Source organism: Neolamprologus brichardi, chromosome 12, assembly GCF_056152115.1.
Source record: "Neolamprologus brichardi isolate AB-2024 chromosome 12, ASM5615211v1, whole genome shotgun sequence".
NCBI classification, from domain to species: Eukaryota; Metazoa; Chordata; class Actinopteri; order Cichliformes; family Cichlidae; genus Neolamprologus; species Neolamprologus brichardi.
This window is the reverse complement of record NC_142115.1, coordinates 38,712,501-38,725,000: the sequence shown is the minus strand read 5'-3', so window position 1 is coordinate 38,725,000 and position 12,500 is coordinate 38,712,501. Positions and strand designations below refer to the sequence as shown.

The following is a 12,500-nucleotide window of genomic DNA, read 5'->3' as shown; positions in this document are numbered from 1 at the left end:
TTGGGCTTTTTTCAGTGTTTTGTTTGTTCGTGAGTAAATCGGTTTGGCTGAGATCAAAGTTATTAGATTAAATAAAACTTTATTAATCCCTCGGGTGGTTTTCACACAGCTGAATAAACGTCAAACAGAAAACTGATTAAACAGAAGTGTGAGACGGTCGAGAGTTTCCTCCAGTGTCCTGTTATATTTTAGACAGCAAGGAGCAGACGGCCGAGTTTATTAAACTCCACCCACACAGCGGTGACGCTAATCAGAAGGCTAGACCGTCACATTTCACAGCCGTGTACTTCCGGCCTACCCGACCTTCTGAGGATGCAGCCCACGTAAGGCCGGGTCCTCAGGAGGATGCAGCCCATGAATTTGGACACGACCAGAGAAACCCTCATGGTGGCGAGTCCTCATTCATCATTAGCCCCGCCCTAAATGTTGTCAATCACCGTGCAACCATGTTGCTTAGTTTTTGGTGAAAGAGAGCGACTGTTTATCAGCTTCACTGGATGAAACTTTACTGGTCTGATGGACTTCCTGCTGCTTTCACATGGCGAGTGTCACATCGAAGTCCCTCCTCCCTTTGGCGGGAACACCTGTCCACATACTTTTGGTGCACTGAGCAGACAGTATAAAAAAGCTTTGTATAATTGATGATGATGATGAAGAGTTTCATGTGTGAGACAATAAAAGTGTGCTGACAGCCGTCTGTCGTGGTGTCCTTGAAAGTTTCACCAAAAAAAGGTTTTGAGCGAGCGATCGATCAACCGACCGATCGATTGATTGATCGATCGATCGATCCCAGCGCAGATTCATGCACACAGGATGAATCTGGTCAAAATTTGTTCACCATCACTCATATTTCAGACACTGAAGTTGCTAAACTAATGTTTAAAACAATCAAAAGCACTTGATGTATTTGGTATTAACACAAACTTCCTGAAGGAACATCTGGATCTGCTCGTACGTCCAACATCTCATGTTTTGAATATGTCATTCGAACACTCCGTTGTTCCAACAGATTGGAAAATTGCTGCAGTTACACCAATTTTCAAAGCAGGTGTGAAGACTGACATGGCTAATTATCGCCCCATAAGCAAACTCCCGGTCGTATCTAAAATAGCTGAGAAGTGGGTGGTTAAACTCCTCACTGCTCACCTAGAAAACACCAACCCTCATCACATCCACTGCAGTTTGGCTTCCGGGCACATCACTCCACAGATACTGCCCTGTGTCTGTTAGTGGAGAACTTGAAGAGCTTGCTGGACGAGCGTCCCTGTGTTGGAGCTGTATTTTTAGATCTGAGGAAGGCTTTCGACTAAACCATCAGATATTGTTGTCCAGATGGACTCAGTGTAATATCTCCAGTCAGGCTCTTCAGTGGTTTTCCTCGTATCTCTCACACAGGAAACAGTGTGTGGTGTTGGACGGGGTTAAATCTCCATGTTTAGACTGTGATACAGGGGTTCCTCAAGGATCTGTTCTTGGGCCCTTATTGTTCTCTCTTTTTATCAATAACTTACCTGAAGTCTGTCCAAATATATTTGCTCAAATGTATGCGGGTGATGCAGTTATATATACGCAAGCAAATAGTGTCCAGCAGGGGGCAAAAGATCTTACAGCTGCTTTAGCATTAATGCACAGCTGGCTGGAGGACTCTAATGTTGAACAGAAACTGTCTGCATGTATTTTTCAAAACGCCCCTGAAACCTGAAGCAGTCAAACATATTCCTGGATGGAGCAGAGCTTGAATTAGCTCCAGAATTTAAACATCTTGGGGTCATTCTAGACCCAACATTATCCTTCAGGAGTCACATAAATAAAGTGTCCCAGGTACTTAAATTTAACAATCTAAATTTTAATCATATACGTAATAATTTAAATATGAATGTTGCAAAAACTTATTTTCACTCAATGATCGTCTCTCATATGGACTATTGTTTGACGTCCTGGTCTCTTGTTTGTCCAACAACACTTAAAACTATTGAAAACATTTATAAAAGACGTTTAAAACTACTTGACAAAAAACCGACTTCCCCCCACCAAAAAACATAAATTACTGAACTTCAATAACTTAGTGAAACTTAAAAGAGTGTGTTTAATAGATAAAGTCTTACACTCCCTTGCTCCACCACCACCGAAGCAGTTTATTAGGCGTAAAGAAAGCTCAGACCACTCGAGCCACAACCCGCTGAGACGTGTTTATGCTCAACATTCAACTTGTTTAAGGCAAAGGTTAAAATCTGCTTATGGACAAATCAAGTGTGTGATCATGTGTGAGTTGTATAGTTTTAATGTTTTATTGGGAACAGAATGGTGTGTGTGAGTTTGGTGATGGAGTTTTTATTATGAATGAATGATGAATTTTTTTATGAATTATGTCTATTTTTTATGTTTTATGGACAACAGATGGAAATATAATAATCTGGTATGTTTACATACATTGTAAATTTCTTTTACATGTCCTAAATAAAAATAAAATCAAATCTGATTGGCTCCCTGTATCCATAATCAGTAAGTAATGTTTCATCATCAGAGCTGCTCCTGCTGATCGTTATTGATCAGTTTTGGTTTCATCTGAACAGATCATCTGCAGCGCCCCCGTCGCCCCACCGGGGAACTGCAACCTGCTGCAGGTTTGTACCGGACGTCAGGACTGGTTCTTTCACAGTAAAAGTACAGCAGTCTGACGTGTTGTTAAATATACCTCCTGACACAAATCCAAAAATCTGAATCTGTGACAAGAAAAGTCTGTAAACTGACAATGACAGCGAGGCAAGCAAAGGTAAGAAGCAGAGCACGTGTCACTTCCTGTCGTGTCTGCAGCTCGTTGTTTCGACAAATGTGTCGTGAAGAAAACCCAGCGTTGAGAGGCTAAGTCACACCTGGACAGGTGCCTCAGAGAAACCAGCAGGGGGCGATATAACCCCAACCCAGCTGGGTTGATGATCAAACCTGAAAATCCGTACCAGGTAAATAATCTGACAGAAGAACAAGCAGAGTATCGTTAATCTGGGGATTTGTGACCGAGTGCTATGATACAGAATGGCAGACAATGACTTTGTGTCTGAGGCTCAGAGCTGCTGTCATGTGAGACTTTAGAGACGGTATCCATGGAAACATTACAGCTTCCTGTCCCACCGCCCAATGAAGGAGACATGAAATCAGATCAGAGAGAGTGATTGGTTGATCAGGTGTTCAGGTGTGTGTTCTGTGTTTGCAGCAGTAGATCAGCACACGAACGTGAACATGTGAACATGAATACACATGCAGTGAGACCTGCTGAAGCTGGCCTTCATCATCACGCTGCCTGAAGCTCAGTTTGGTGACAATAAGGCATCAGAGAAAACAAAACCTGCACCTGACCAGGTGATGTGCTCAGCATCCGTCACCAGCAGGTGAAGCGAGCACTCGCTCCGGGTCTGAACCTACAAACCTGTCTGCCTGGGGTTTTATTGTGAAGGGCTGCACCGGAAGTGTGTGGTTGCGAGCGTGCTTGGAGCCTCCCTGCAGCGGAGCAGAGAGGAGGAGAAGGAGGAGAAAGAGCTGAAGGTCACAGCTGGAGCAGCATCATCAGCATCGATCGATCCTGTGATCGATCATCGGCCGCTGATCGGTCACAGCAGCAGCGAGACACACCGGCAGCCTCCGCCTGTCTCCGCCCGCCTCTCCGCCATGGGGAACCGGGGGATGGAGGAGCTGATCCCGCTGGTGAACCGGCTGCAGGATGCCTTCTCCGCCATCGGCCAGAACTCCAGCCTCGACCTGCCGCAGATCGCGGTGGTGGGCGGTCAGAGCGCCGGCAAGAGCTCGGTGCTCGAGAACTTCGTGGGCAAGTGAGTCCGCGTGCGTGTGCGCGTGTGTGCGTGTTTAGACGTCTTTGTGGGTACTAACCGTCCCTATGCTGGTTATGGTTTCTTTTTGATGGCTCCGGTAAGCAGCTGGGGCTCTCATTAAGATATGAAAACGAGAATGCGTGTGTGTGTGTGTGCCCACCTGTCTGTTTGAGCTGGGGGTGGGGATTCCTCTTCCTTCAGCCCTTTGAAACACATTCAGGTGGAGGTGTGACGTTTGGGTGGAGGTGGAGGGGATGTGATGTTCAGGTGGAGGTGTGACGTTTGGTTGGAGGTGGTGTGATGTTCAGGTGGAGGTGTGACGTTTGGTTGGAGGGGGTGTGATGTTCAGGTGGAGGTGTGAGGTTTGGTTGGAGGGGGTGTGATGTTCAGGTGGAGGTGTGAGGTTTGGTTGGAGGGGGTGTGATGTTCAGGTGGAGGTGTGACGTTTGGTTGGAGGGGGTGTGATGTTCAGGTCGAGGTGTGAAGTTTGGTTGGAGGGGGTGTGATGTTCAGGTGGAGGTGCGCTGGAGCAGAGTTCCCGCTCATGAGCTGGTAAATGGACTGACACAGCGCTTTTCTACGCTCAAACATGCTCCACCCACCCATCCATCACCAACACCCGTTGGGCACTTTCTTCTTTAGGGTCTAACTAGGTAACATTCGCTCTGATGGATGCATCGCAGACATGCTTGTGGTTAGTATCTTGCCCATATTTGGCTGGCAGACCGGGGGAGCCTGGGATCGAACCACCGACCTTCTGATCAGTAGATGACCTGCTCTACCTCCACCCATCATCTGCAGGATGTGTTTGTCTGTGACGCTGATCCCAGATCACGACTCACAGAGATTATATAATTTGTCTGGCCCGAGAGCGCCTGAAGATCCCACAGCAGGACCTGGAAAACTGGAGGAAAGACATCTGGAAGTCCCTGGTTACCTGTTGCTAAGAAGGTGGAAAGAGATGAGTGGAAAGCCCAGAGCGTGTGAGAGGCGACAGCAATATTTTAGAAAACACTTCCTGAGATAAAATTCTGACCTACCTAAAAAGAAAAACGTCAGAAATGAGCCATGCCTCTGTTCCCAACACTCTGTTTGACACACTTTTTCTACTCCTGCTCTGTGTGATGTCACAGAGGCTATGTCGTCATATGTCTTGATGCATCTCAATCATCCAGGTAAGGAAATCTCCAAAAGTTGATTCTGTTCATCTGGACGTAGCGTTTGTGGGAGAAACGTTTCGTCATCATCAGGTGACGTCTTCAGTCTCAGCTGCAGGTCTCAACCTTATAAACATTTGCATAATGACTGAAACCAGCCCACTGAAGGAACGATGGGCTGGGAGGTCAGTTCCTTAATCATAATTATGCCATGACCACTGGTCACCATTGGTGTTCCAGGGTAGGAGAGCAAAGCCCTCTTTTCCACTTCTTCCATGTACAAATTGGCCACGATGAGTGAAACTGGGAGCCCATGGCACACCCATGTTTCTGCCTGTAGGACTGACCCTGGTGTGTGAAGTAGGTGGAATGAGACACAGTTCAAACACTCTTGGTGATGCTGAGAGTGGTCCTGCTGCTGAGGTTGGGGTCATCCTGTAATCTCTTACGAACTACCTCCAACGCTTCTGTGACTGGGATGGTGAAGAGAGATGTAACGTAACGAACTGACCTCCCGCCCATTGCTCCTTCAGTGGGCTGGTTTCAGTCATTATGACAATGTCCTGTTTATAAGATTGAGACCTGCAGTCAGCTGCAGTCAGCTGAGGCTGAAGAAGGCACTTGTAAGCTGCAGAGGAGGAGGTGGCAGCAGGGTGGAGGACGGTGGAGCAGATAGAAACTGTGTGTCTGAGGTCTGTAGTTTGAGTCCTGCTGGAAGATGGTGATTGGCTGAATATTTTTATCTTCACTCTGAGAATGGGTGGGGGGTGTGTCTGTCTGCATCTCTGCTCTTATTGGTTGCTTCAGGTCACATGAGTCAGGAGGCTTTTGGTCAGGGCAGCATGTATGACAATATCAGCGTGATGTGTTTGAGCTGACTGCAGAGGACTCACACTGCAGCACAGACACACACACACAGACACAAACAGACACACACACACACACAGACACACACACACACAGACACACACACAGACACACACACACACACACACACACACACAGACACACACACGCACAGACACACACACACACACACACACACGCACAGACACACACAGACACACACACACACAGACACACACACACACAGACACACACACACACACACACACACACACACACACACACATACACTCACACTGTGAGGATGTCGTGACGATGCTTTTCTCCGAGCCTCGCGGAGGGCTCCCCGTCACACAGCTCACAGTGTGTTTCGTTGAGCGGCAGAGTGGGCCTCAGTGTGAGCATCTCTGTCCTGCCTCCTCTATAACACATTTCCTTCGGTTACGTAAGTGAAGGGGATGTGATGCAGCACGACAAAAGAGAACCATCCATCCCAGCGTAGCACCTCCCTCTCCCTGCCACCTCCGGGTGAAGCCGCTCCCTGCGAGGCATCATCCGACTCGTGTGTTTGAACTCTCTTATGTCATTTAACCAGCACCAGCATCAAGGCAGAGCCGAGCTAGAAGGCCCAGCATTACACTCTTCAGTCACAGACGTCTGTGTGAGCAGACCAGTGACTTCCCCTTTCTGCCACTGTGAACCAGTGAAACTGCACTTTAAACTCCAAGGTATGAGAAAACGAAAGTAAACATTAGAGCTGGGCGATATATCGTGTTTTTAAATATATCGATATATTGTTTTATACGAGATGTGTGACAATATGTTACTACATTACGTTACAATTATACTTCTGGAGCCGCAAGTTTGCCTCTCTTTCGTCCACTTTTGTCTCTACGCAGCGTTACTCTGCCTCGCCTCTCCTTCACTGAACACAACTCCCCATCGCTTCACCTGCAGGTGTAACGCCTCTCTTCATAAATCACAATCAGAAAGGTTGGCTGTTCGTGGTTTATTCTGCAGAAGACATAAAACACACTCAACATGTGTCTTCTGATGGTACCAGCAATTGTAGCTCCTCACAGTGCAAACGCGCCTTGTGTTGACAGACAATTTACTTCTTAATAAAGAAAAGTTGGAAAATAATCATTTCTCCCATTTTACAGTCTGTCACACTGAACTTGTATACAAAAATCGATCGTGGGGGCGATCGTGGCTCGAGAGTTGGGTGTTCGTCTTGTAATCGGAAGGTTGCCGGCAGTGTTGGGGAGTAACGTAATACATGTACCGCCGTTACGTATTTAAAATACAAAATATGAGTAACTGTATTCCGTTACAGTTACCGTTTAAAAAGGTGGTATTTAGAATACAGTTACTTTGTTGAAATAAATGGATTACACGGCGGTACTTCCCTGTTTCATATTGTGGCGGGTCAGGACTGTTTGGGTTTTGTTTGACAGCTACGTTCTGTTGTTCCAGGCAGCGTTACGGTTGCCATGGTTACAGGGTGACGCTCTCTCTGCGTGTTTCCTGGGTGAGAGAGGCCTTTTTGTTGTTGTGCTAAGCTAACAGGCAGAATGCTACAGGTATAGCTCTAAAGAATGTAGCATCATGGGCAGTGTAGTCCGTGCTGCAGGGAGAATGGACTGCCATACCCGTTATGTGTCTGTGAGCGAGGGAGGGAGAAAAAGGAAAAGTACGAGCTGTCATCGAGCAAAAACGGGAGCTGGAAGCATGTAAATATAATAATAACCACTGCAGCCAAGAAGAGAGCCTGACGAGCCCAGCTGTAAGTAAGCTATTAAGACTCGACTGTACACCGTGTTCGTGTTTTCCTCCAAAAACAATAAGTTCTGTTGGAGCAGCCTTTCAAGGCCTCTCTCTGTCTCTGCTAGCAAAGTTGACCCAGACAACAAAGTAAAGCTAGTTTTCGGCTACAAGCCTGACACAGAACCCACCGTATTAGTCAGAGGTCCCTTTACTACGGTTCGGAGCCGCGGACCTTCAGTAACAGTAATAAATCACAGCAATAGTACATTCATGTAGTTGTAAACAGCATGATAATATATTAAGTAATCCAAAGTATTCAGAATACGTTACTCTCATTGAGTAACGTAACGGAATACGTTACAGAATACATTTTGGGGCATGTAATCTGTAATCTGTAATGGAATACATTTTAAAAGTAACCTTCCCAACACTGGTTGCCGGTTCGAGCCCCGGCTCGGAGAGTCTCAGTCGTTGTGTCCTTGGGCAAGACACTTCACCTACCGCCTACTGGTGTTGGCCAGAGGGGCCGATGGCGTGATATGGCAGCCTCGCTTCTGTCAGTCTGCCCCAGGGCAGCTGTGGCTACAACTGTAGCTGCCTTGGTTTTACAAGTCGCCCAAGTCTGGTTCTGATCTGGGAAGCATCCCCGGTTTGGCCATAGTCAGCCTTTGGGGACTGAGCAATGGCATGAGCAACTATATCCACCGCTACCTCAGGTGTAGTAGAGCATACTTGTACACCCTCCCCACAGCTCGTAGCAATATTGACCTCTTGGGATGCCGTGCTAGAACCAGCTCGGTCAAAGTCCGCTTCAACAGACAAGCCCGATGCGGCTGGCAGGACTGAATCCATGCTTGAAACATCAGTAACATCTCCCTGAGACCGGCTGGACTCTGTCAACTGCGACACCCATGCAATTGTCCTCTCTCCAGGGTCCAAAGGTTCAGAGACAACCTCCAGGTCAGCTGTCCCATCCATGGCATCGGGTGAGCAGTCACCATCAGCACCAACACAGCTCACAGCAGGGGCATTCAAATCTCCCTCCCCATACGAGTCGATTGACTCTCAAAATTAGCAGCCTGGTCGCTGTGCATCCTTTCCAGAAAGCCGAACACACAGAAGTACCTGTTCCAGAGAAGCCTTGCAACCTGTTTAGCCGACTAGTCCTTGCATGGGAAGGCCTGCCCATCCAGTGAAGTGGTCTGTGATGACCAAGACGTCCACAGACTTGTTGTGTGAAGCCTCAGCCGACCAAAAGTTGATGCAGACCAACTCCAACAGTCTGGACAAGGACACGCTGAGCAAAGGAGCACACCCCTCTGGTTAGATGGTCTTACGCAGCGCTGGCATCCCCGTACATGGCCTCTCACGTCACGCCCAAGGTTCAACCAGAGAAATCTCTTTCTAGCCAGGTCTAAACTCCTGAACTGGCCCTGGTGACCGGCGTCATCATGGATCCCTCTGAGGACCTCGGCCACACCGTTGTTGAGGACCAGCTTCTCCCAGTGGCTCAGGTATCTTTTAACAAGGACCCCTACCCGCTCTCTCCTCGAGGGTCTCCTGTGTCTCTTAACGTAGAAGACGACGTGGGAAAGCACATATTCAACTGTATTCTACTGAATCTATTGTAAAAAAAAAAATCAAAACAAAAGAAAACATAAACTTTCTGTTCTTTCATTCCCCGGGGAGTCTTTACAGTTAACAGTCAGAGTTCATATTTAAACTGAAGCGGTCCAGTGATGTGTGCAATGGGTTTGATGGGACATCTGCAGAGCACATCAATAATATCACTATAATCAAGGTTAAGAATATAACCTGTGCACGTTTTTACTAACTGCTGACAGTAAACCAAAACTTTTCATAATAAACTCAAATCTAAAGTTTGCACTCAGTGCTCCGTCTGAACTTTGTCGTCCAACCGAACACTAAAATATTTATAGGATTACACACTTTCAACATGATCTCCCAGTTTATAAAAACCAATCTGTGAGTGATTTCTGGAAAACAGGATGAATTTGGTTTTATTAGCATTAATAACTAACTTTAAGCTGCACAATAAAGTCTGCAGCCACTGCAATGCAGTTTAAAGCACCTCAACAGGATGATTGAGAGTCGAGTGAGTCGGCCGACGGTACAGCGTCATCTGCAGAAAGGTGCATTTTAGCTGCAGATTTATTATTAATACAAATATCAAATAAATCAGCGACGTTGTTGGGCTCAGCCTGGCCCTGGTAGCGTCTCCCAAGGACAACTGGTCCTGGTTTAAGGCCAGAACGAGTGTGAATCACACGACCTCTGCAAAAGCACTTTGGTGGTACCAAAGACACGGCTCAGCCTGTCCTTCGCATAGTCGATCAGACAGCCAGAGGCTTACAGACATTGTTCAGAATCTAATGATCAATAAAATTGTGTACAGTCGTGTCCTCTGTTACTAGCTCGTATCTTCGTTCCTCCTCTCAGGGACTTCCTCCCTCGTGGATCCGGCATCGTCACTCGGCGTCCCCTCGTGCTGCAGCTCATCAACTGTCCCACAGGTGAGACTCTCAGTGCAGAGACACGCGGTTCGTCCGTGCGGTGTCTGATCTGATCGTGTGATTATATTGATCAGAGTATGCCGAGTTCCTGCACTGCAAAGGGAAGAAGTTCACGGACTTTGATGAAGTTCGTCAGGAGATTGAAGCTGAAACGGATCGAGTGACGGGGCAGAACAAAGGCATCAGTCCGGTCCCCATCAACCTCCGAGTCTACTCCCCCAATGGTAACACACACACAGACACACACAGACACACACACACACACAGACACACACACACACACACACACACACACCTGTCCTGGTCCTGACTCTGCTGTCTGTCCTCAGTCCTGAACCTGACTCTGGTGGATCTTCCTGGGATGACGAAGGTCGCGGTGGGCGACCAGCCCCTCGACATCGAGCACCAGATCAGAGACATGCTCATGCAGTTCGTTACTAAGGAAAACTGCCTCCTATTGGCTGTTTCCCCAGCCAACTCTGACCTTGCTAACTCTGACGCCCTGAAGATCGCTAAGGAGGTTGACCCACAAGGTAGGGCTCCTGACAGCTCCACCTGCACCTTTCACCTGTACTGTTCTTTCCTGAACTAAATAAAGTGTTTCGGTCGCGCAGGTCTGAGGACCATCGGGGTCATCACCAAACTGGATCTGATGGATGAAGGGACCGACGCCAGAGACATCCTGGAGAACAAACTGCTGCCGCTACGAAGAGGTACAGACGCATGACATTACACCAAACCCTCTCATTGGTTGGTGGTCAGCTGTCTGCTCAGTTTCATTTCAAATTTCACTCAATGTGGAGGTGAAGAGACAGCACAGGCTGCAGCTGAGCAGACAGAGACAATACGAGACTTTCACTGTGTCAGGTTACATCGGGGTCGTGAATCGCAGTCAGAAAGACATCGATGGGAAGAAAGACATCACCGCAGCCCTGCAGGCCGAGAGGAAGTTCTTCCTATCTCACCCAGCTTACCGTCACCTGGCGGACCGCATGGGCACCGCCTACCTGCAGAAGATTCTCAACCAGGTAAATGCACAAGAGCTCTCCCAAGTCTTTCTGACTGCAAGGATTTCAAATCTGTGTTTCCACAGGGCTGGGCAGTGAGTTCTGTTAGCTTAGCACAAACACTGGCACAGCTAAAGGTCCTCACTGTATAAATACAAATACTTGAATTTCCCCAGAACATTTCCAAAACACTGTCTGACTTTTGAGGAAGTTATGAGGAGCAGGATTCTGGATTTAACAGGAAGCCAACAAAGGGACGATACAGGAGAAATCTGCTCTCTCTTTCTAGTCCCTGTCAGGACTCTTGCTGCAGCATTTTGGATTAGCTGAAGGCTTTTCAGGGAGTTTTTAGGACTTCCTGATAATAATGAATTACAGTCGTCCAGCCTGGAAGTAATAAATGCATGAACTAGTTTTTCAGCGTCACTCTGAGACAGGATATTTCTAATTTTAGAGATGTTGCACAAATGGAAGAAAGCAGTCTTACATATTTGTTTAATATGTGCGTTGAAGGACATGTCCTGGTCAAAAATGACTCCAAGGTTCCTCACAGTGTTACTGGAGGCCAAGGTAATGCCATCCAGAGTAAGAATCTGCTTAGATACCATATTTCTAAGATTTTCAGGGCCAAGTACAATGACCTCAGTTTGATCTGAATGAAGAAGCAGAAAGTTAGCGGCCATCCAGGTCTTTATGTCTTTAAGACATTCCTGCAGTTTAACTCATTGGTGTGTGTTATCTGGCTTCATGGACAGATAGAGCTGGGTGTCATCTGCATAGCAGTGTAAATGTATGCTATGTCTTCTAATGATGCTGCCTAAGGGAAGCATGTATAATGTAAACAGAATTGGTCCTAGCACTGAACCCTGTGGAGCTCCATAATTAACCTCAGTGTGTGAAGAGGACTCTCCATTTACATGCACAAACTGGAGTCTATTAGATAGATATGATACAAACGCCTTTAATTCCACCTATGTTCTGATGTCAGTGATAAATAACAGAGCACCTCTCTGCTACCTCCAGCAACTGACCAATCACATCCGGGACACGTTGCCGGCGTTGCGCAGTAAACTGCAGAGTCAGCTGCTTTCCATCGAGAAGGAGGTGGAGGAGTACAAGAACTTCAGACCGGATGACCCGAGCCGCAAGACCAAGGCCTTGCTGCAGTAAGGACCAGATATTCACCCACGGCTCTCTTTAACACGCAGTTACAACGATTCAACGGGTCAAGATCCAACATGCATCATGCCAAGCTATGCGTTTTCTCTACTAGTGTAGAGAAAACGCATAGCTTGGCATGAATGATTTCACAGCACATGTTTAAGGACTAATGAACACGTCTGAGTTTACTTTGGACACACAGTC

At 47.2% G+C, this 12,500-nt stretch overlaps 1 protein-coding gene across 3 annotated transcripts in view; it reads left to right on the top strand.

Annotated features, from left to right (window-relative positions):
- The first annotated feature begins 3,468 nt into the window (after window positions 1–3,468).
- The window catches only part of LOC102782714 (dynamin-1-like), a 27,658-nt gene continuing 18,626 nt past the window's right edge, over window positions 3,469–12,500 (top strand). For all 3 annotated transcript variants that reach the window (XM_087849603.1, XM_087849604.1, XM_087849605.1), the window contains exons 1-7: window positions 3,469–3,824; window positions 10,055–10,128; window positions 10,203–10,352; window positions 10,458–10,661; window positions 10,743–10,841; window positions 10,996–11,156; window positions 12,159–12,301. In XM_087849603.1, the coding sequence (XP_087705729.1) occupies window positions 3,664–3,824; window positions 10,055–10,128; window positions 10,203–10,352; window positions 10,458–10,661; window positions 10,743–10,841; window positions 10,996–11,156; window positions 12,159–12,301 (992 nt within the window). In that variant the 5' untranslated portion in view covers window positions 3,469–3,663. The remainder of the gene's footprint in view (window positions 3,825–10,054; window positions 10,129–10,202; window positions 10,353–10,457; window positions 10,662–10,742; window positions 10,842–10,995; window positions 11,157–12,158; window positions 12,302–12,500) is intronic.